The 25432-nt window shown below is 42.3% G+C and overlaps 2 protein-coding genes across 8 annotated transcripts in view; one reads left to right on the forward strand and one right to left on the reverse strand.

Moving 5' to 3' along the window:
- The window catches only part of ZNF12 (zinc finger protein 12), a 1264586-nt gene that overhangs the window by 573132 nt on the left and 666022 nt on the right, over nucleotides 1-25432 (forward strand). For 5 of the 7 annotated variants that reach the window (XR_014022764.1, XR_014022765.1, XR_014022768.1 and 2 more), the window contains one exon: nucleotides 9244-9366. The gene's annotated coding sequence lies outside the window, so the exon portion shown is untranslated. Of the gene's footprint in view, nucleotides 1-9243; nucleotides 9367-11236; nucleotides 12393-14033; nucleotides 14197-25432 lie in introns of those variants that run through there. The other 2 variants (XR_014022766.1, XR_014022767.1) reach the window with 2 other exon arrangements.
- LOC308650769 (speedy protein E4-like) lies at nucleotides 16889-18263 on the reverse strand. Its single transcript, XM_081297097.1, has 2 exons — nucleotides 17916-18263; nucleotides 16889-17165 (listed from the first exon to the last, which is right to left on the reverse strand). Exons 1-2 carry the CDS (start codon nucleotides 17987-17989, stop codon nucleotides 16952-16954), a joined length of 288 nt encoding a protein of 95 aa, XP_081153223.1. The 5' UTR covers nucleotides 17990-18263; the 3' UTR covers nucleotides 16889-16951.

Consider the following 25432-nt stretch of genomic DNA (forward strand, 5'->3'; position numbering starts at 1 on the left):
AAGATAGATTTCAAGCCAAAGTTAATCAAAAGGGATAAAGAGGGACACTGCATACTGCTCAAGGGAACCATACACCAACAAGACATAACAATCATAAATATATATGCCCCAAACAATGGTGCAGCTATGTTCATCAAGCAAACTCTTCTCAAGTTCAAGAGTCTAATAGACCACCATACAATAATCATGGGAGACTTCAACACACCTCTCTCACCACTGGACAAATCTTCCAAACAAAAGTTAAATAAGGAAACTATAGAACTCAATAACACAATTAACAACCTAGACTTAATTGACATATATAGAATATACCACCCAACATCAAGTAGTTACACTTTTTTCTCAGCAGCACATGGATCCTTCTCAAAAATAGATCATATATTATGTCACAGGGCAACTCTTAGACAATATAAAGGAGTAGAGATAATACCATGCATCTTATCTGATCATAATGGAATGAAACTGAAAATCAACGATAAAAGAAGGAAGGAAAAATCATGCATCACTTGGAGAATGAACAATAGGTTACTGAATTATCAATGGGTTATAGAAGACATTAAGGAGGAAATTAAAAACTTCTTAGAGTTAAATGAAAACACACACACAACATATTGGAATCTATGGGACACACTGAAAGCAGTTCTAAGAGGAAAATTCATTGCTTGGAGCTCATTCCTTAAAAAAAGAAAAAACCAACAAATAAATGATCTCATACTTCATCTCAAAATCCTAGAAAAAGAAGAGCAAAACAACAGCAAAAGAAGTAGAAGGCAAGAAATAATTAAAATCAGAGCTGAAATTAATGAAATCGAAACAAAAGAAACAATTGAAAAAATTGACAAAACTAAAAGTTGGTTCTTTGAAAAAATAAATAAAATCGATAGACCCTTAGCCATGCTAATGAAGAGAAGAAGAGAGAGAACCCAAATTACTAGCATACGGGATGAAAAAGGCAATATCACAACAGACACTTCAGAAATACAGAAGATAATCAGAAATTATTTTGAATCCTTATACTCCAATAAAATAGAAGATAGTGAAGGCATAGATAAATTTCTTAAGTCATATGATCTGCCCAGATTGAGTCAGGAAGATATAGACAACCTAAACAGACAAATAACAATAGAGGAAATAGAAGAAACCATCAAAAGACTACCAACTAAGAAAAGCCCAGGACCGGATGGGTATACAGCAGAGTTTTACAAAACCTTTAAAGAGGAACTAACACCAATACTTTTCAAGCTATTTCAGGAAATAGAAAAAGAGGGAGAACTTCCACATACATTCTATGAGGCCAACATCACCCTGATGCCTAAGCCAGACAGAGACACTTCAAAGAAAGAAAACTACAGACCAATATCTCTAATGAACCTAGATGCAAAAATCCTCAATAAAATTCTGGCGAATCGGATTCAAAAACATATCAAAAAAATTATACACCATGATCAAGTAGGATTCATCCCTGGGATGCAAGGCTGGTTCAATATACGGAAATCAATAAATGTTATTCACCACATCAATAGACTTAAAAATAAGAACCATATGATCATCTCGATAGATGCAGAAAAAGCATTCGACAAAGTACAGCATCCCTTTATGTTCAAAACACTAGAAAAATTAGGGATAACAGGATCATACCTCAACATTGTAAAAGCAATCTATGATAAGCCACAGGCCAGCATCATTCTGAATGGAGAAAAATTGAAGGCATTCCCTCTAAGATCTGGTACAAGACAGGGATGCCCTCTCTCACCACTTCTGTTCAACATAGTCCTCGAAACACTGGCCAGAGCAATTAGACAGACGAAAGAAATTAAAGGCATAAAAATAGGAAAAGAAGAACTTAAATTATCACTATTTGCAGATGATATGATTCTATACCTAACAGACCCAAAAGGGTCTACAAAGAAACTATTAGAGCTAATAAATGAATTCAGCAAAGTGGCAGGATATAAAATCAACACGCATAAATCAAATGCATTCCTGTATATCAGCGACAAATCCTCTGAAACGGAAATGAGGACAACTACTCCATTCACAATATCCCCCCCAAAAAAATAAAATACTTGGGAATCAACCTAACAAAAGAGGTGAAAGACCTATACAATGAAAACTACAGAACCCTAAAGAGAGATATAGAAGAAGACCTCAGAAGATGGAAAAATATACCCTGTTCATGGATAGGCAGAACTAACATCATCAAAATGGCGATATTACCAAAAGTTCTCTATAAGTTCAATGCTATGCCAATCAAAATCCCAACAGCATTTCTTGTAGAAATAGATAAAACAATCATGAAATTCATATGGAATAATAAAAGACCCAGAATAGCAAAAACAATGCTAAGCAGGAAGTGTGAATCAGGCGGTATAGCGATACCAGACTTCAAACTATACTACAGAGCAATAGTAACAAAAACAGCATGGTACTGGTACCAAAACAGGTGGGTGGACCAATGGTACAGAATAGAGGACACAGTAACCAATCCACAAAACTACAACTATCTTATATTTGATAAAGGGGCTAAAAGCATGCAATGGAGGAAGGATAGCATCTTCAACAAATGGTGTTGGGAAAACTGGAAATCCATTTGCATCAAAATGAAACTGAATCCCTTTCTCTCACCATGCACAAAACTTAACTCAAAATGGATCAAGGAGCTTGATATTAAATCAGAGACACGGCGTCTGATAAAAGAAAAAGTTGGCTATGATCTACATACTGTGGGGTCAGGCTCCAAATTCCTCAATAGGACACCCATAGCGCAAGAGTTAACAACTAGAATCAACAAATGGGACTTACTCAAACTAAAAAGTTTTTTCTCAGCAAAAGAAAGAATAAGAGAGATAAACAGGGAGCCTACATCCTGGGAACAAATCTTTACTCCACACACTTCAGACAGAGCCCTAATATCCAGAGTATACAAAGAACTCAAAAAATTAGACAATAAGATAACAAATAACCCAATCAACAAATGGGCCAAGGACCTGAACAGACACTTCTCAGAGGAGGACATACAATCAATCAACAAGTACATGAAAAAATGCTCACCATCTCTAGCAGTCAGAGAAATGCAAATCAAAACCACCCTAAGATACCATCTCACTCCAGTAAGATTGGCAGCCATTATGAAGTCAAACAACAACAAGTGCTGGCGAGGATGTGGGGAAAAGGGTACACTTGTACATTGTTGGTGGGACTGCAAATTGGTGCAGCCAATTTGGAAAGCAGTATGGAGATTTCTTGGAAAGCTGGGAATGGAACCACCATTTGATCCAGCTATTTCCCTTCTCGGTCTATTCCCTAAAGACCTAAAAAGAGCATGCTACAGGGACACTGCTACATCAATGTTCATAGCAGCACAATTCACAATAGCAAGACTGTGAAGTAACCTAGATGCCCTTCAATAGACGAATGGATAAAAAAAAATGTGGCATTTATACACAATGGAGTATTACTCTGCATTAAAAAATGACAAAATCATAGAATTTGGAGGGAAATGGATGGCATTAGAGCAGATTATGCTAAGTGAAGCTAGCCAATCCCTAAAAAACAAATGCCAAATGTCTTCTTTGATATAAGGAGAAAAACTAAGAACAGAGTAGGGACGAAGAGCATGAGAAGAAGATTAACATTAAACAGGGATGAGAGGTGGGAGGGAAAGGGAGAGAGAAGGGAAATTGCATGGAAATGGAAGGAGACCCTCAGGGTTATGCAAAATTACATACAAGAGGAAGTGAGGGGAAAGGGAAAAATAATACAAGGGGGAGAAATGAATTACAGTAGAGGGGGTAGAGAGAGAAGAGGGGAGGGGAGGGGAGGGGAGGGGGGATAGTAGAGGATAGGAAAGGCAGCGGAATACAACAGACACGAGTATGGCAATATGTAGATCAATGGAAGTGTAACTGATGTGATTCTGCAATCTGTATACGGGGTAAAAATGGGAGTTCATAACCCACTTGAATCAAAGTGTGAAATATGATATATCAAGAACTATGTAATGTTTTGAACAACCAACAATAAAAAAAATTTAAAAAAAAAGAAAGGAAGGGAGGAGGCAATGAGGGTGAGAATAGGAAAGACAGTAAAATGTATCAAACATAATTTTCCTGTGTTCACAAAGGAATACATAACCAATATAACTCCACATCTTCTCCAACCACAGAATGGGAAGTTATATTCCATGTATGTATAATATGTTAAAATGCATCCTACCATCATGTATAACTAAAAAGAACAACAACAGAAAAGAACAGCATGAAAAAGGTAAGAAGCAAACAAACAAAAAATCCAGGTATGGAAAAAGTATTTGTAATGCCTTAAATGAAGAAGCTGTCTCCTCAGTATATAAGGACTTCTACCCTAGGAAGAGAACCCACAGGCAGGAGAAAGACAGGCAGACAATATGAGCAGGAAGAAAACAAATGACTTTCAAATGTATAAAATGTTTAGCTTCAATTACGAAATAAAATCTGTTAGTACATTGCACTGGTGAGGCTGGGTAGAAATAGGCAGCTGTTTATTTTTTTTTCCCCAATGACAGAGGTGGAACCCGGGCCCTTGCATGCCAGGCAAGTTCTCTGCCATGAGCCAGGTCCCCAGCCCTCAGGCAGCTCATTTTGTTGGTGAGAAAGTAAATTAACTGAATCCCTTGGGATTGTAGACACTCATTTTTTTCCTATATATTTGACGTGTGCAAAGGAGCTCTTATAGGGATCTTCATCATGGTGCTGTTCCTAGAAATAAAACATCAGAAAACACTATGTGTGTCCAAAGGTCACTGATTAGGTGAACCTACTTCATCCATTTCATGGTCTGCTGTGCACCTTTACGTGAGACAGTGATTCCTGGATATGGATTTGTGGCAGGCCCCTCCCCTGTGCCTCTGATAGTGCCCAGCCCAGGGCAGACTAGCCCAGAACCACTGCTGACCTCTGCCCTTAGGCTGCTGGCGCTGAAACAGGTTGCACAGTGGTGGGGGGAGAAAGAAAGAGAAAATAAGTTGTGAACAGTAAAGGGTGATTTCGTGTGGGCTAAGGTACAGGACATCATATGTCATTTGCTGGTCTTCTAAACAGAATATAATATGTATTGCTTATGTACAGACTGATCCTGGAAAGGGACACAGCCACTAGTAAGAAGTATCTAGTGAAGGTAACTGAGGGCTAGGGGTTCAGGGAAGGGAGGAAGTCCTAAAATTTAATGTATTGTTATTATCATCACCACTGTTCTGTGGTATTTTGTATGGAACCCAGGACATTGTGCAAGTGTTCTACCACTGAGCTACACTTCAGCCCTAAAATTGAGTTTTTACCTACTTGAACTATTTGCACTTTTTAACCTTCAGTTGCATTACATGCACCAAATCAGTGACGGTTTTTTTCTTATAAACTTTACTTTCAGGTCTGCTTTTTTAAAATAATTAACACATTGGTAAATCTTATTCTTGGCTTGTGTATATATTCTATTGAACCTATGTTTCATTAGTCACGTCTTAATAATTAATCCATCGTTGGAGCATAAATTCAATGTAATTAGCCTTGCCCTGATATTCCTCTATAAAAGAAGTATCAAAAGTTGTAGAGGAAGCGTTTGGAACAAATATAATTCTGTTATCTGTATTCAAAAAAATTGATCCTCAGGGATGGGATTGTGACTCAGCGGTGGAGAGTTTGTCTAGCACGTGCAAGGCCCTGGGTTCAATCCTCAGTGCCACATAAAAATAAATAAAATAAGGGTATTGTGTCCAACTACAACTAAAAAATAAATATTTTTTTAAAAAGACTGACCCTCTTTTTCTTGTTTGTTGTGAACACTTCTTATATTATCGCAGTCATTTCTTTTTCTATTATTTTTGTGCTTCTGTGTGTGCATGTGTGCATGGCCCTCAGGATTGAACCCAGAGGCGCTCTACCACTGAGTCATATTCCCAAGCCTTTTTATTTTTTATTTTGAGATAGGGTCTCTTTAAGATGGTGAGGCTGGCCTTGAACTTGCAATCCTCCTGCCTCAGCCTCACAAGTCGCTGGGTTTATAGGCATCTGCCACTCGTCCTGGCTCTTTTTTGATTTGAGAACCCTCCAGATGAAACCCTGTAGGTTTACCAGGCCCTGAGTGTGAGGTTTAACTGGAGACACCCATTCTCATTGCTACCATGTGTTCACAGAAAAGGCCCTTGACAAATGAGGGCAGCCGTTCTCCATGTTTGGCTTTGGAGATGAGATGCCTCCTTCTTCTCCTCTGCCTTTGAGCCTCAGGAGCTCTTGCTTATTTCCAGCCAGAGAAGATTGCTGCAGTGACCAAAAGCATCCACAATTTTGTGACACAGGCCTTTTCATTGCTCAGCCATCAGTGGCTGTACCTGATGCAGGGCCATAGGTCACTCGAGGAAGACGAGTGAGGACATTGCAACACAACTGTCCTTCTTGGTAGTGGGTCATCACATCATCCTGGTGTGCCCATGAGGAAGGAGCTATCCAGTTCTTTCTGCCGCTTACAAACCCATCATCTTGGCCATGATGATGGTGCAGAAAGTAAAAACCTTCAAAAGTAGGCCCTAGTTATGGTCTGGGTTCACACCCGTTAATTATGTTAATGACAGCAGCTGCTGTGTACCAAGGCCTACCATTACCAGCTGCTCTGCCTGTGTCCCCCAAGCCTTATGACCTAGCAGAGCGGCAGTTGCCAATGAAGCCATGTACTTGTCCCAGGATGACAGAGCAGTGTTCAGGGTGGGATGGAGTGCATCAGGGCCCAGCCACATGGCCAACCACCTACTGCAGCCCCTAGCCACTTGGCAAGCAGATGTCCCAGGGACTATACATCCACACAGACCACAGCTCTCCAGAGCCTGCTATGTCAGCATGGGCTTGCAGCATGGGCAACAGCAAGGAAAGCCAGAGCATGCTAATCTGTCACCCCACTGCAGCTTGGCTCTGGCCCAGTACAGGTACCCTCTCCACACAGGGCTGCAGTTCTGAACACCTGGGCATCCAGGATCCACTAACTTCAATCTCCTGAGAAGCTGGGATTGCAGGCCAGTAGTGAGAAAACAGAAGTAAGGCAGACCTGAATAGAAATTCAGTCTCAAGAGTAGGAAGGGCAGCAGAATAAAATAGACACTAGTATTGCTGTATGTATGTATGTGACTGTATAACCAATGTGATTCTGTAACCTGTACACTCAGAAAAATGAGAAATTATACCCCATTTGATTCAAATGTATGATATGTCAAGATCATTGTACTGTCATGTGTAACTAAAAAAAAAAAGAGTTAGCCAGTAGCATTGGTATTTTTCCAAAACTGATTTGCATAAATTTCATCCAGTGTGTTTACCCAAATGCTGTATAAATCCTTAGACTAGCACACTCCCAAGCAGCAACCCTGTTGGGTCTCCTCTTGCCCTGTGGGAGTTCTGCTTCTGTTCACACTTGAATATATCCTGCTCTTGCACTCACTTATCCTCATCTGTGGTTTTCATTCTTCAAATTCATGACAAAGAATCCAGAAAGAAGAAATTTGCAGTGAGCTGTGGGGTCTGCTGCAATACTAAGGGCATAGCCCACCACTGAGAGCTGCCACTCTTAACACCACTCAGTGGGAGTTAAGAAGAAATGAGATTTTTTGGCTTCAGAAGCCTGTAACTCACAAAAATCCCACCTTCCAGTAGAAGCAGAGAAACTCTCGCTTCATCACTATGTTTCAGACAGGGAAACTGAGGCCCAGAGACATGAAGTAACTTAGCTACCATGGCCCAGGTGGCAGGCCAAAGGGCCTGATTCAAACTTCATACCCCATAATGGAACCCCAAATCCTAGCATATTTGTGGAGTTCTACACAAATCTTCTAGAGGCAAATAGAGCATGGGATGTGTCCCCTCTGTGTCCTTCTGCAAAGCAAAGACTTTTCTGCCCTGCTGATATTGATGCTGACTGGGGAAGGGCATGTGCTTTTCTAAGCTTTTCCTCCCCAGGGAGGATCTGCCACTCTGAGCCAGGGCAGCCTAATCAGCCAGTTAACAAGGTCAGGTGGCTCAAACTGTGCATCCTTGGGCACTTGTTCTCCCACATCTGACTTGACAGATGCCCAGCGTTTAGGCAAGAATCACAGTCAAATTCTTGTTGTTCAAAATACACTTTGCATGGTCTGGGGTTATAGCTCAGTGACAGAGCACTTGCCTAGCATGCATGAGGCACTGGGTTCCATCCTCAGCATCACATAAAAATAAACAAGTAAAATAGAGGCATGCTGTCCATCTACAACTACAATAAATAAATACATACATACCTACACTTTGCAGAATACATCGTGTTATCCATTAGCCAAAACCTTTAGGACACTTTGTGCAGCCCCATGCAGATTGAGATGAATGGGGCTGGGCTTTGCACTGCTCTGGTTTCCACATGTTGGAAGGGAAACCCAACCCTTGGACCACAGGAGCAAAGGCCTCTGTGTGAACCTCCACTTGCTTTGAATCTCCCCTCACCTGTGAGCCCCCAGTTCTGCTCTGACAGTTTCCATCTCCATTAGGGAAGAGTCCACATGGCTGGGCCTCAGATGCTGAATGTTGGTAAAGTTTGGCATTTCGAGGCTGCTCCCCCACCCAGATTTTCTCTTTGAGAAGATGCCTTCTCTTCCCTGGTGTGTAACATCTAATCACTACTCCATCAGCTACCTGGAGTCCCTGAAGTCCCCTTTGTGACAGAGCCTGGTAGAAGATTGGGGGTACCCAGTGCTGAACACAAGAGAGTCCCTGCTGGCCTGCAGGGAACATCTCACCCACTGACTCATCACTGCCAGGAAACACCTATCACTGGTCCCCTGCCCTAGACTCTCCCACTGCCTGTGTGCTCTGGTTGGAAGTCAACAGCACACAGTTGCCCCAGCCTAAGACACTGTGGTGGGGAGTTCTGCTGTGCCCCTTCCCTTCTGAAACTCGCCTCTCTCTAGTTCTCTGCACTGTGACCTCTAGTTGCCTTAGATATCCTGTCCTTTCTGCTCAGGGACACTGCTGACCCCATGTCCCCTTCTTCTCTGTGGATTGAACGCTCCCTATCTGGCCAGAGAGCTGGGCTGTCTCTGGGATGGCCTCTCAGGAATCTAAATTCCTAAACATGGACTTTCCATATATATTTCCCTCCTTTTAAATTTATTTCAGCTGGGACAGCAAACTGGACCCTTGAATCCATGTTGGGCAGAAGCAACCAAAGTCCACCATTGACGCTCATTCTGTTTTTCCCAAGGATGTCACTGGATCTGTGGTCACAGAGGGGAAACACTCTTTGAGGTGCAGAGACCTTGACTCACCAGAGGATGGAGGATGTTGAGAAGAGAGGACAAGGTGTGGAGAACCTGCTGGGGAGGAGGTGAGTGGAGTTTGCTTGGAAGCTTCCTATTCACGGGGATCCCCAATGTTAGGACAGTATTTGGGACCAGCCCCAAAAGAGACACATGGCATGAGGTGTGGGAGGGGCCCGAGTGAAAGCATTTGTGTCCTCAGGATGCATCGTCTTCCCAGGACATTGATGTGCTCAGTGCCTCACCAACCAGGGAAGCTCACCTTGGTTTCAGTGGCCTGAGTTTTTACTGGAATTTATTAGGGAGGCATGAGGTTTCAGTTGTCTTGCAATAGAACCCAATCTCTAGCCTTCCTCTGCTTCCTGGAGCACTGGCTGATATGTAGCCCAAAGTTTCACACCCTCCCCTCATCATGTGGTGACATTTCTAGTGTGGCTGGCTCTCCCCAATTGGAATTGGCTTGTTATCATAAATTCAGTGTTGGTCCCAGTGCCCCACTCTAAATTATAGCCTCTCCCTGTTACCCATAAATCTTCAAATACTGGGTAATGCAGATAGCAAATTGATCCAAGCCAAGGAGTCACAGGAAATGGAACAAAGGAAGACAGCTTACTGAAACTAGATATGTGCCTCCCAGTGGTCCAAGTGCCTAAACTTGTTCCCCAGTGTGGCAGTATTGAGGTGGTGGAACCTTTTATATGTGGTGCCAAATGGAAAGTAATTAGATCATGGGGACACTCACCTCAGAAGGCATTAATGCAGGTCTCAAATGCTGAGGTATGAGAACAGGTTGTTATTTAGGGAGTCTACACCATGCATATGACTCCTTTTGCACTTGGCCTGATCCCTTTTTACTTCTGTTCCACACTGTGATGTCATTATGGAGCAGGAGGCTGCCAGTAACCCAGCACCTTGCTCTTAGACTTCCAGAACTATCAATCCAATAATTTTTATGGGGGCTGGGGGTATAGCTCAGTAGTACATGAATTGCTAGCATGCATGTAGCCCTGGATTCAATCCTTGGCAGTTCAAAAGTAAGTAAATAAATGTCTATTCTAAATAAAATATGAAGCCTCATACATTTCTTTATTGCAACAATAATGTACTAAGACAGAGCTCCAGGAGATGGGCAGCAATCAGAAGCAGGATGAAGGTGATAGCTGAAGAGCAGCATGGAGTGTAGGCTCTGCAGACACTGAAATGGCTAGAAAATGAAGAGGAGAGATGGTCTGGTGAGGGCAGCTTGGAAACAGATCCTGTTTATGAGACACATAGGAATCACAGGTAGTGAAGTAGCTCTAGGTCCACTCAGGATGGCAGACATGGGTAGAAGAGGACATATGAGCACCTTGAAGAAGAACTGAATGAAAATGGGTAACCCAAGAAACTGATGCATGCGGTGTATGTATTTACCAGTCCCAGATCAGGCAAGAAAACAGATGGCCAGGCTACAGGGTCAGGGTGGGAGCATTTGGAAATCCTGGAGAAGGCTGTGGTATAAGCCCAGGGGCAGAGAGAAGCCTCAGTGAGTCCAGCTGAAGAGAGGGGAGGTCACTGGGAAGGGGGAAAGCTCACACCACTCCCAGGATGAAGATATGGACCAGCTGAGAAAGTGAGAGGGCTGGAGGCCACGGAAAGCTGAGAAGGAAAATAAATCAAAGTGTGGGAGACCAACCTTGCAGGTGACTGGGTCACACTCCCCGGCTGGGTGCTGAGGCGCTCAGTCACAGCAATGTGGCAGAGCTTTCCCCACCCTTCTTGGGTGCAAGGATCGGTGTCTCGTGCATGGGTGTGTCTTGCTACAGCCCCACGGGTGAAGCTACGCTCACCTGTTCCTTTATAATATAACCCCTTGCCCAGTTTAGGATAGAATCTTCCATGGAAGTGCCTTGTGTGTGTCCCCTTCTCTTACTGTGCCCTTGGGTGTGGCCTACCCAGGTGTCAGTCAACCTGCTGACAGTGGACATCATGAAGATAGACTCAGCCCCCTGAAACCTGACCCCTTGCCTCATTTGGATAGCTTCTATTCGGTGCTCTTGCTCTCTCTCTTCCTGCGGACCCTTAAGGTCAGAGGAGCCATCACAGCGATCCCAAACAAAAAGGTATTGGTGTCTCTTGTGTGGTTATTTTGTGTGGCCCAGTCAGCCCAGTTCAACTGGAGTGACCCCTGAGCCTTTTAGTCGTGAGAACAGAAACCCGGCATCAAGGGAGTCGCTTTGGAAATGCATTGTGATGACAGAAGGAATGTGACTCCCAGAGAAGAGAACACAGGAGCAATTAAGACAAGAATATGGCAGACTCGGAGCACCCAGGCTTCTGGAACCGAAGAACATACAGAGCTGCAGTGGAGGCTGAGCAGAGCTGGGGAGAGGACAGCTGTAGTTGCGGGTCACAGGAACAGCTGGCTTTCTTAGAGAAAGAGAATGTGGGGAAATTCAAAACCGTGTTAAGAATGATTAAAAGCAGAAAAGTAGGAGGGCAAAGGGTTTGATGTTATAATAACTTATACAAAGTAGATAAGATGAGAAAATTAAAAGAGCAAAGAATCAGGAAACCACAATTTTCTATAAGGAGAAAATGATGCCACAGGACATCAGAAGACACAGAGGAAGGAAGAAAACCAGTGGCAGCAGTTTATAGGGACAAAATGTTTAAAGATCAGAAAGATGCAACGGGAATGACACAAGAGTCCATCAGGCCACCCAAGGACACTGTCACTTCAGCTAATCTCATACACTCAAGTTCTCTCCTATGATTATTCAGATTCTTTGCTCTCCTGTATCTTTTTGCCTAAACTAATCATACGCCACACCAACTGGAAAGCAGGAAAAATAAAATAGGGGTGGTAGTACTAAAAGGGAGAAGGGGGACTGAATGAAAGACAGCTTATCTGTCACTGCTACCTGCCAAGCTCTATCTCAGTGTTTCAAAATCAGGAAATATAATTTTCATTTTGTTTTGAAAATCAACTTGTTATCTTTAATATTTACGACCAAAGCATTCATTTATGTCAATGTTTTGATAATTGGGGGGAAATTTAACTTAACATTTAATTATTGCCAAAATAATGATGAGATATTCCTGCGACTTTTTCAAAAAGGAACGACCCAGCCCCTACTGCTAGGAATCCACTGATCTGCCATAGATAAGACCAGTCTTTCCCAAAGATGCATAAAATGGGAATTAAACAATGCTCTCCAGGCTGGGGGAATTTCAGTCAAGATAAATGCTTGGTTGGAATATTTTACTTTTTTATTTCAAAATACTTACAGGTGCAAGGAAACTTGTGAGAATGGTACACACAGGTTCAATGTACCATTCATGCAATATCCCCCAATATGAACACATGATAAGACTATAGGATAGTATTTACATTAGGAAATTTCATGCATTCAATGAGTCTGGAGGTCTTTATCAATTGGGAAATAGAGTTCTAGTACTTGCCTTGGTACCTGCCGTGAGCCCTGGAACATGGATTTCCGGTGAGCTCTGCATGCTGACTTCTGGAGTGGCCAGGAAATCGGTCTTACAGTGAGAATAGGAAGGCTGACTTAGGTGGGTCCAGAAAGACAGCCTTTTGGTGGGTCCAAAAGTTGGAGTCCGGTGCCTGCCTGCCCAGCATTACCCAAGACAGGCCTTTCATCAAGAGAGTTTCCTGGCAGTGACTTCTGAAGGGCACCTCTCACACAGTGATCAGGAACACAAAACCAGTCTGGAGACCCTGACGCTGCCTGGTGCCACCCTCACGCTGTGTAGTTCATGTCATGATTTCCCCGGTCTCTATCCACACCCCTTTCCTTGTCTTCTTTCCTGGACACTCACCTCCACTCTATAGTAAGTACCCACAGGGCAGGACCTGAGTCTGATTTATTGCTCTGCTCATCCCACTCCTACCAAATGCTTAGTGAAATTCCTGTAAGAACTCAGGACACTGAAACCAAGGTCAGCTTCCTAGGTAGGTCATATACATCCATGTCCTCTGAAGATGCTGCATCCTAAGGACATGATGGCTTTCATTCAGACCCTCCTAGACCTCCAGCCATGTGCCTTTTCTGTTAGCTGGTCCCAATTTGTGTCCTTTTTTACATGACAAATCAGTAATTATAGGATTGTGCTCTCCTAGCCTCAGTGATATACTATAGAGAATTATACAGTAGGTCATTGGATGTATACGACCAACCTGGGAAGCTCATCTCCAGCCATGTGCCTCTTTTAGCTGGTGCCAATTTGTGTCCTTTTTGACAAGATAAAACAGTAAATGTAGGATTTATGCTCTCCTAACCTCAGTGAGATGTTATAGAGAGTTATACAAAATAGGATCATGGGAATCCCCAATTATGCACCATTGATTAGAAGTGCGAGTGGTCTGGGAATCCCAGAGCTTACAGCTGGTTTCTGAAGACAGGGCAGCATAGAGGGGGCCCTCAACCTGTGTCAGTGAGCTCCATGCAATTGATAAGCATCAGAATTGTATTGCACAGTCTCTGTCTTTAATGACTTCTTCCTTCCTGGAATTTTACCTCTTCAGTTGCTCCACTCACCCAACCACCATTCCTCTTTTCCTCATTCAACCAGCCTTAAGCTCATTGCATGTAGGTACTTTCCAGCCTCTTCACATCATCTCCATTTGCCTCTCCAACCCCGTACCACATCTCATCACTGGCTCTGTTGCCACCTCTCTTTAGCTTTGTTTTCCTTCTGACTGATACTTTGCTTCACCTGCTTCTTTCCACAGCTGCTCCCGTATTCTCTGAAGCTCCCATCTCCCAAGATGCTTGTCTGCAGTCATTCAGTGCCTACTCTGTTAGCCCTTTCCTCTCTGTGCCTATCTATTTACCAGCTCGAGCTCTTCCTATCATCTCATTCTTCTCACAACTTGCCCTAGTACCTTCACTTCCCTTCACCAGTTTCTATTTCAACAAGACCCTTTGGGTTTCCTTCTGTTATGTAAAACTAGAAAACAGGTTCTGGAAAAGACTCAAACTGTGACTCCAGTAGCAAAGTCTACCATTCCCTGTGTGTCCCCCTCCTTGGACCATTACCATGAAGGCATCTCCTGTTGAGATGCCTCTCTTTGATTTTGCATTTAAGATTGTTATACAGCTCTCCCAGAATTTTCTTTCACTCTTCCTGTGTTGTCTCTCTCAATGTCCTCCCTGTGTTTCCTGCTTCCAGTCTCTAGTTAGAAAGTTCTGCAACCTTCTCTCTTGTTTTCCAAGATGAAAAATAATTGAGGTGTTTTCCTCCACAGGTAAGAAATTTGGTCAATTAACAACAACCCTGTTAAACCACAGTTTCATTTGACAAAAACCAAACAATGCAGAATGACATGATCATATGCATCGTTAATGTAAGAAGATTTTCAACTTTATTCAGTTTCCACACAATGCACTGTGCTATGCTCTTCCGAAGCACATAGTACAAAACAAAAGCACATAGCACATGTGGTCTTTACAATACATACTTTAAAATGACAGAAAAACATGTCAACGCAAGTTAAATAACAATATTCACAATAATGATGATGGAACATCAAATAAAAACTTTATAAGACTATGGGGAAATAGCACTGAGATATAAAATTAGTAGATAAAATAGTAAAAGATTAAAAATTCCAAAGAAATGTTTATGTACATAAACCTATTATAACACTCATCATAAAACTAATAAGGAAAAACAATTTTCCAAACAATATCTATCTTAAGACTCTTGAAAATAAATATAGTTCAAAATAAATAACATTTATTGTATTTACTAAAACTGTGACAATCCTATAAAGAAATCATCTCCATGCTTGGTATCCTTAAGGGATATGTGACCCAAGATGAATTAAAAGGAGAGGTTAAAAAGAGAATTTACAGAGGGAGAGAGAGATTCATGGCTAAAGGATATTAACTTTAGACCAAGATCAACCATTCATCAAAGCTGAATGTGGGCACAATTGCTGTGGGTTAAGGATTTTTACACATCCTGTGTAATAAACTGTTCTCTCTCAGGTCTGGCTGAGCAGCCTCAGAGCACCCAGCATACCTCTAGGGGGTCATCTGAATGGTTGTGGTTTGAGACCATGAAGCTGACTTGGAGATTCGGACTGTTTCACCATCTACAGAGGGTGGCTGTGGGTGGAGGTGGACAGGAGTGGATCAAGAAGTTAGGTCCTCGAGCATCCTGAATAGACAATCACTGACTCTGTCATCAAGCCAGGGATGCAGAGTTTTGTCCCTCCCCTCAGGCCTCCATAGTTCCAGGACTTCTAGGCCATGAGGGCGCGATCTCGGCCCCACACCCAGAGCTCCGGATTATAAGCTTGAATCTGGAAAGGAAAAGAGCCCCCACCAAAGCTGATGACTTTACAGGATATTGAGGGTTTTGAAGATATGGTTAATTTATTTTTCCACTCCTTAAAATTACTTCACCTTGATTTGGACTTTCTAGTCACCGTGATTCAACAGTCTGCAAATATCTAAAACTACAATGTTGAGAGGCTTGATTCTAATAACTAAGTTCTGTCAACTACAAAGGAGGTGACACAGCAAGGTGTAATTATTAGATTTATTTAGCCTGGTGACAAATGAAGTAGCCATATACGGATATCACAACATTATATCAGCTATTACTAACATGGACGACACTTATGAGGAGCATATTATATATAATATAAGGCATGGGACATCATATTTTCAGCTTTCTTTCAAATAAAAATTGAATAAACTTTCCTATTTTATATTAGATAAGTAAATTATGCTAGCTGTGTAGAAAATTTTGGAAGTGCTTTGGCAGATACAATCCTTTGGGTGTCCCATCTAATAAAATTTTAAAAGTTGTATTTATTAAGAGACAAGCTTTATCATTGTCTCTGATTTGAGTAGAATAATGGTTTAATGTTAGTGATGTTTCTGCTTGGGTCCATCAAAACAACTTAGTTACAGGGTTAGATGCATCTTTAATCATTGAAACCCTATTACAGTTTCTACATAATGATAAGCCTGGCATATACATACTTTTGGATTATTTTTGTTTAAAACAAAAGAGTTCATCCCAGAGTTTGAGACAAATAATTAAACTAATTCTAGTTAGCTCCAAAGTATTAATTAATTGTCCAGATATTTTACAAATGAAAAAAATATTTCACCATAAAATGTTACACTTTGTGAATAATTTTAATCTGGTATAAAGATTCCTTTCATCTCATTTATCCACTTCCTTTAAAATAAATCATAATTTACAATTGTTTGATGTATCTATACATAAATATATATTAAAGACCAAAGATATATGTCTAAAAATCTCTTAAATCTGCTGGAATTTATACTAAAATGAAGTCACTTAAATCTGCTTAAAACTATACTTCCCTTATTGCATAGAAATTAGACTTGGCTTTACATTTTTAATATACTTTACTTTTTCTTCAGATATGAAATTCATTTTCTTGAATTGGGACTTTCTTTTATTGAATCACTTATGTATACCTGGTAAATTTTCACAAAGTTTTTGTTAGATGTTATACAGTAAATTGAGATACACGTTTGGTTCACTAACCAAAAAAACAAAACTGAAGAGTGGCTGGGAAGTCCTTCCCTCCATGCATAACCTCCACAGCTTTCTCCTCCCCAGAGCCCACCTGCAGCCACCCACCTTCCTGTGTCTCTCCAGTCAGCCCATCTCTCTCCCCCCACAAGCACACACAGCACCACTCACCTCCTCACACTCCTCCTTGGAAACCCAAGTGTTCCAGCCCATGGAGCAGATGAACTGATAGCGTAGTTTGTGGAACAGGGGACGCTGGGCGTAGCTCTTCCCATAGAGGAAACGAAAGATCTCTTGTTTGGGAGCCTGGTTGTCCTCTTCCATGTCATTAGCCAGGTAGCTGGGGAAAGAAACCAGGTTGCTCTTTAGAGGCACAACCAAGAAGGACCTGCCCTTGGAGTCAGCTTCCCAAATGGACTCCCAGAGGACCATCTTCAGACAGGACTGCACCAGCCCTATTAAGTGTTATGGAGGACCACACCTTGGTCCAGAGGACTCTGCCAGACACACACCTTCTGAAGGACTCCAGCCTTTTTCTAGAAAGCATTGAGCAACACAGTTGTGGGAGAGGCCTAAGGGGTGGTTGGACCCATCTTGGAAGAATTTTCAGGGGGTGTGTAGAAAGAGCCACAAATGTGAGAAGACTCCTGTATGAAGAACCAGAGGGGACCACCCTATACTGGACCTGTGTCAGGCTGGGAATTGGGCATCTGTCTTGGAAATCCAGAGGCAGAAAACAGAGCAATGTTGGTATAGATACAGGAAGGAAGAGCAGTCAGATGTGGCTGCACCTCCAGTCTCTGCCAGGGATAGGAGGTGCCCATGCTTTCCTCCACTCCTCTCAGGTGGGCTTTGTGTTTCCTTGGTTTCCTTGAATCTTTAACAACTGGCCTTTAGGGAGCATGTGTGTTTGCTTTGACTAGGGAAGTGTGGAAAAGAAAAACAAACTATACTACAGTGCTGTGATCTCGTGTACACGGAGCAAACAGGACAAAGAGGCTAAAAGTCAAAGAAAGGTTAGTGCCCCTCTGCTCCCCTCCTACCCTCCCAGGTAGTGAGTCCTGATTGATGAAGGAGAACAAATACTCACAGGGCCAGAAAGAAGTGGATTCTCTGGTACTGCCAGGAGAAGAGGCCAGCTCGGCTAAAATAAGCTATGACCATAGACAGGAGGTACTGATGGAGAGAGAGGAAGAACACAGAGAGAGGTCACATCCTGGAAGAGGAGGAAAGAGGGGACAGAGGAATGGGAGTCTGGGGTGAAGAGTGCCCCTAAGAGAAGGTCGCCAAGTAAGGAGACCTGCTGGTTTGGGGAAGGACCTGTGACAGTCTGAGCAGTCGGGGGAAGAGGAGGCTTAGTGTGTACTGTAGGATCAGCTCTGAGGGGACCTTTTGAGGAAAGGCATGTAGGTGAGCTGGGTGAGGAGGGTCTTGGGTAAGCTGGAGAATGGGGGGTCCCAAGAAGAGCAAAGAGGAGAGGAGCCCAGAACCTCAGGTGACAACAAGCAAAAGGGGGTAGCCATGCAAGACTGTGGACTTGGGCTTGAAGCCCAAAGCACTCAAAGAAAAAGCAAGGTCCACCCATCCTCTCTGCAGGAAACTGCTAGGTCCTGAAGAGAGATGTGACAAGCCACAAAAGAGCCAGGACTTGGCACATTTTGTTGGCTCTATGTGGAGACAGAGGGAAGGACCATGGGGCTAGAAATCCCTCCTCATCCAGGCTGTGCTGGATCAGTAACACTGCCCAGTGGAGAACAACCTCACCTTGTCAGACACCCTCAGGTTCTTGTCCCAGGCCAGGAATCTTTTGACAACAGGATCCTCTGTGAGCAGAACACTGGTGTTAGTTGGGAACCAGGAGAGGCTTCAATGGGAGATAGAGAGCAGAGAGGAGAACAGGACCTCCCTTGGAGAAGGTGTGGGATTGTTGCCCAATAGAGGTGGATAGGAAGAGATCAGGAACATTCCTGGGAAAGTTGCTTGGACCTGAGACTCCCCCAGGGAAACAACTGAGTGAGGGTTTGTGTAACAGAAAGGTATCTGTATGAGTAAGAGCTTCTCTTAAACTGTAGGGGCCCATCATCCCCCCTTATAACCTTAGAACCAGAGTTATTAGGTCATTTCTCATTTGATAGTTACAACAGTGTGAACATGGTCCTGTTAACCACCTCTCAGGGAGGATGAAATGTATTACAGCCACAGTGTCTGCAATCAGTGAGGACAATTGGAACCAAGCTCTGTGATCCTAAGCAGGGTCATTTTTCAGGTGTAATGTAATCATCCATCATCTAAGAGTTTCACAGGGTACATGGGTCCTGAGTCCTCCAGGAATGGGGATCTCAGGGATAGCAGGGCTCTTTGGAAAAGTGCAGAGGCTATAAGTTCCCTCTTTGTGTAAAGAGCAGGATTGGAGGGCGCTACCTGGGTGTCTCCCTACCTAGAAGCCTGTTGAAAACCTCATGGTGCTCTGGTTGCACCAAGTCCATGCGCCGTTTTTTGAGTTTTATTTTGTGGTCACACAGTGACTCCACATCCCAGGGGTGATTTAGCTCACTTTCCAGATCCTCCAGCTCATCCTCAGATTCAGTGGAGGACTCTCTCTTTCTCTTTATGCCAGTGGTCTCAGGCAGGAGACCAGATTCTACCCGGAGTATAGAATCAAAAATCCCTGGGAGATCATCCTCTGAGTCTCCCTCAGATTCTGAGGTCCACTCTCTCTTCCTCGAGGACCGACATGGGAGGCAGGGTTTTACCCACAGAGCTGAGTAAAGGAAGCAGAGTCAAGCTCCTGAATTTGGAATTCATCCTTTCATCATCTGATCCCAGTTCACCTCCCACTCCAGACCTTCAACTGTTACCTTCTTCTGAGCTATTGTTCAACCTCTCCCCTTTGCTGATAAAAATGTGCCCCTGATTCTCCTTACCAGTGTCCCTTCTCCCTGTTCCTCAAAACTCTTCCTAATTATGGACACTTTCTTCCATGGGTGGAGTGACCCTTTTTACATCTCCTCTACCTACTTCCTATGCTTATATCTCATCTTCTAACCCAACTCCTTTCTCTACAGATTTTCCATCCATGTGGACTTCCTTGTCCCATGGCAAGGAACTTCAAACTTCAAAAGTGGGCTCCTTAGTCTACCTTTCCTGGCTTCTCTACCCCTTCCTTCCTCCTTACCAGTCATCATGTCAAATCAGTTCTCACTCTAGCTCCCTCACCTGATGGACCTGGGACCTCATCATCTACCACCACTTCCAGGTGGGATTCTGAGGTGCTCCGCTGGGAAGGCGATTGCCCAGACTGGGAGATTTGTTGATCCGCCATAAGTTCTCCCATACTCTGTCTTCCTTCTACAAAACCTAGGTTCTTACTAAGGCAAAGCCTTCTTCCAGAATTTGGTTGAATAAGACTGTGTTTGCTCTTCTCCAAGCAGGAGAAATCAGGTGAGGAACAGTTCTGAGGACAAACTGTTGCCCACTGCACTGCCAGTGGTTCACAGAGTCTGTCCCTTCCAATCAGGAAGGTTGGAAGCCTCTGATGTCATCACTCATTCCAACCTGGCCACTAGTTTGAAGGAAAACACCTGCAACTGTCAGACTGGTATGTGCACCTGTCCTAGAGTTCTAGAGGAGATGGTCTCTGTTGTGACTGATCCAAACTCTGTCCACTTTGCCAAACTAACCTATGGGTCTCTGACCCCTTTTTCACTTCTGTCTAGACCCGGGTTCTTCTCTCCATTGTCAACACAACACATGTTAGATACCCAACCTCTGGGCATTTCCATTTCAGAGCTCAGTGCAGTGGGAGATTAAGGAGTATGGCAAGGAAGAAGGGGGAGGGCAGAAATGACATGACCTCCCAAGAAGGAGCTCAGTATGTACAAAAGAACCCACGCACACTGAATTATCACTTGAAAAAGTTAAATGGAAACACTCAGTTTAGCAAATCTAATTGGCTACATGCCACTGGCCACTGTTTTCTGAAATCTGCCCTGGGAATACACACATTGCATTTAGGTATCCTTGACTCAAAGAGTCCTTATGAAGACATAAAATCATAGAAAATTCTATGCATGTTCACAGTCTTTGCAGAGTGTCAACACTTTCTGGGAGTCCATGGATCATCTCAAATGAGGCCCTCACAACTGAGCAATATCCTGTCTCTAAAAAAAATATAAAAAAGGGATGGGAATGTGGCTCAGTGGCCAAGTGCCCCTGGATTCCATCCCTGGCCCCCCCCCCCAAAAAAAAAGTACTGGGTAAGTAATATTTCCATGGCAGGGCACACGGTATCAGACTACATGGATGGATGTGGTTATCTACAAAATGATGACAGTTTTATTCAAGTCTGTGTTAATATTTTATTTATTTATTTATTTATTTAATATTTATTTTTTAGTTGTAGTTGGACACAACACCCTTATTTCACTTGTTTATTTTTGTATGTGGTGCTGAAGATCCAACCCAGGGCCCCGCACGTGCGAGGCAAGTGCTCTACCGCTGAGCCACAACCCCAGCCCCTGTGTTAATGTTTTAGATCATGGTAAATTCAAGGGAAATTCAAGGACTGACATGATTGTATTTATAAAGGCATGGGCTAGCATATAGGGGGAAATCCCAAACTCTCCACCAAGTATGCTCCACCCCTCTCTGTGCTCTAGCAGTCTATATTTCCCAGCTATAGAGTCAATAACATCTTTCTTAGCTTTAGTGCAGAGTGTTTCTAATATGAGATGCACAGAAAGCCCTCTTTTCTCTCTGGTGTAACCACTACCCAGCTTGGAGATGGCGGCCATTTCACCAGCCTGTGTGCCTCCAGGACCCAATGACAGGCTGCCTGCACATCCACTGAGGACATACAGTGTGCAGGACAATACCTTTCTCGTTTGAAGTCACTGAGATGTCTGAGATGTTTCCATGGCATAACCTAATGTATTGGTCAGTCTTTTGTGGCAAAATACTGAAATAATCCACTTAGAATGGAAAAGAAAACCAGGCTCTGCAAAATGAGGGTTTCCAGCTGTATGCTCTCATCTGTGAGGGAGTGGACAGGGGTCGAATTGGGAAAAAACTACAGAGCAGGTGAATTTGGGGGCACCAGCAGGAGACCCATGCTTTATCTCCAGTTGTCACTTATTGCTATACGACTGGGACAACTTTCTGAGTACAGTTTCCTTGTCTAACAAAAGAGGGGACTAAGTGTGAAATCAAGCTCCATCTCTCTCCCAGAATCCCCTCCAGACAAGGTTTACCAGTTAGGATGACAAAGGAGTGAGATTTACAAGGACCAGGTCCATGATCACAGAGCAAGAAAAGAGGGTGAATTTGTGACTGACAGACAATGAATGCACAATGGCTGTATATTTACATCTATACATCAGCACATCCAGCATTTCATTCCTTCTTTAACTGATAATATTCCTTCATAAGGATAAAACCCATTTTGTTTGCCCATTCATCTACTGATAGACATTGGAGTGGTTTTCCCTCTTTGGCTATGGTGAATCACGCAGCTGTGAGCATGTGTGTATGGATCCTTGTTGGGGTACTTGATTTCAGTTCTTTGGGAATATACACTGAATGGAATTGCTGGTTCATACCGGGGAGTCTGTGTTTACTTGGTCAAGGAGCCAACAAACTGTTTTCCACCATTTTCCACTCCCACCAGTGATGTGAAGGGAGTTACAGATTCTCCACATCTTTGCTGGGCTATGTGGGCTCGATTTTTGTCCTATCTTTAGAGCATGTCCCTATCAGTGTGTTTGTTCATCTTATTCTACATTTTAATACTTAAAAAAATTCTTTTGTTAGTGAAGATGGACAAATGCCTTTGTTATGTTATTTTATTTTTTTTTAATGTGGTGTTGAGGATCTGTGCCTCACACATGCTAGGCAAGCAAGTGCTCTGCCACTGAGCTACAGCCCCAGCCCTACATTTTAATTTTCTTCTAAAAACCCTTCTGGATTAGAGGCAGTTATTCTATACATGGTTTATCATTTTGGTATTTTTGTGAGAATGTATTTTAATCTTAAAATATATAGTAGAATTATCCTGTGTGCATGAATATCTTTGCACTTAGAATTTGCCACTCTTGTCTACCAATTTGGCCAGGTGATTGTTCAGGAATTTGGAGAGTTGTTTTTCTGAGAATTCTTTAAAGTCCTGAGATCTTCAGGTCTTAGACCATGGAGGAAATAAGTCACATTGTTAGTTTCAGGGCACATCAATTTCCTTATGACAAACCCACATTGTCGTAGAAACCTTATAGAGTGAGTAAATAGGTTTTATCTTTTCTTTCTATTCTGGCAACAGTTAAAAGTGTAGTGTTGAGGATGACTAAAGACTTTCACTGCTTAAGTGCCCAAGGTCAAAGTAGAACAGAGATTTGGAGTGCTGTATTTCAATGTCTCTTATGGCTTGAATATGAGATGTCCCCCAAAAGCTCATTAACAATGAGCTCAGGTGAACAATGTTCACAGGTAGATTGTGAGAGCTGCAATCTAATCAGTGAATTAATAATTTGAAAGGACTACTGTACTCAGTGTTATGTGTAGGCAGATGAGGTGTGGCTAGAGAAAATAGGTCACTGGGGTCACCTGCCTTTGGGTTTGATATTTTTTCCCTGTCGCCTTAGCCCACTCTCCCTGCTTCCTGGCTGCCATGTACTGAGCACCAGGCCCTACTGCCATGGTGCCTCACGTGGGCCCAGAGTCATGGGCTCAGGAGACCATGGACTAAGTCCTCTGAAATCGTGAACCCCAAATAAAGTTTTCCTCGACTAAATTGTGCTTGTCGGGGATTTGTGTAACAGCAATGAAAAGCTGACCAACAGTACAATAAAAGTGTATCCTTGTTCTGTCATTTAAAAGGATTAGTGCTATGTAGCAACTTACTTTTAAACTGTGGGTTTAAAAGCAGGCATTACTTCAAACCTGCAGGAGAAACACCTAAATAACCTACAGCAAGATTGCACACTGTAACCAGGCATGCTGGTGTGCATCTATAATCCCAGTTATTGGGGAGCTGAAGCAGTAGGTTCTCAAGTTTGAGGCCAGCCTCAGCAATTTAGTGAGACCCTGTCTCAAAATTAAAACTTTAAAAATGGAATGGGAATAGTAAATCAGAGATTTTTTTCACCTCAGTGATAAAACAGGGGTTCAATCTCCAATATTTAAAGAAGAAAATAAAAAATATAGTTCACACTGTAAAAGGGTAACCCCAGACAGGTGGGGGAACCCATCTTAGACAGAGTTATGTGGTGAAGGCGATCCCCCACTCACTGTCTTGACAGGGTCACAGTGAGAAAAAGTGTTGGCAAAGCCGCTCTCCCACTGTCTTGACAGGGTCACAGTGAGGTTGAATGCTGGCAAAGCCACGCTGGTTGGTGGGAAACGGAAACCATGAGACCCTTTTTTTATGTAATTGGGACTTTTCATTTTCATGCTTATGTTTCTGACAGGAGGCATGAGTATGTTAAATGCCAAAAAAATTAAATTTCAGATGGCTAGAACATAACATGTAGTTCATGCCTTGAAGGCTGTTCTACTACTCCTCAGCATATCAAGGACAAAGCAGAAGGCTGTTCTTCTATCTCAGTACATTGTGGACAAACCTGATAACGGACAACAATCATCCTTTGAAAGGTCATGAGAATTTTAGGCACCACATTGATTATATCAACTAGAACCCAAGCCCATATTTCCAGCCTCTTAGAAAACCTAATCAGTATGCTTATTTCACAAAGTTCACCACATGCAGTTTCATTTTTGATTAAGGAAAGTTATATTATACACTTAGGAAAGTTAAAACATATAAAGCTATATTCTTCTCTTTTTATAAACCCTTTCTTACTTTACATAGGGATATATGATGAGCATAGTTAATATTGGTGGAAAGTGGATTGATTTTTAGAACTTACTTTCTATTGAGAAAGATTATAAAGATATGAGAACTAGTGCACCTTGACTGAGAAACAAAGAAACTCTTTGAGAAAGCAGCTCAACCAGTCTTATGAGAATAAATTTAGGAATTAATTAAAATAGCTTTATAAGACACAGTTTTAGAATAATGTTAGAAATATTATTTTATTTAGATTCTTAAGTTTAGAAATTCTTAAGTTTTTAGTTGTATAGGTTTCTGATATGTTTTAAGAATGATTCATAAACTTTAGGCTATTTTAAATATAAGATTTAAAGGGACTTTTTTAGATGGGAATTTTAGATTAGAAATAAAGTGCAAGTGTACTTTAGGTTAATGATTGGTTAGGAGACTTCGAGTCTGGTTATGTAGTTTGGCATTAGTTAATAAGAAAATAACATATCTTGTGAAAAATAGTAAATCTTGGGAAAATCTGAAAAATGTAAATTAGTGACGTATTTTATTAATGATTCTGTACTTTTAATAATTACATAACTGAAGGTCATATCCTGGAAAAATGTAAATTAATGTTACATTGTTTGTACCCCCAATCATGGTCAAGGAAATGTCATGTCTGGCAAAGTTTTAAATTATATAATCAATGACATATTCTGAATCTATAATGATGAGAAAAATTGTAATAAAAGATGACCCAGAGAAAGCTGCATTAGCTCTCTCTCTGGAGATTGCTC

This window comes from Spermophilus citellus (genome assembly GCF_964194105.1).
Source record: "Spermophilus citellus genome assembly, chromosome: 6".
Classification (NCBI taxonomy): Eukaryota; Metazoa; Chordata; class Mammalia; order Rodentia; family Sciuridae; genus Spermophilus; species Spermophilus citellus.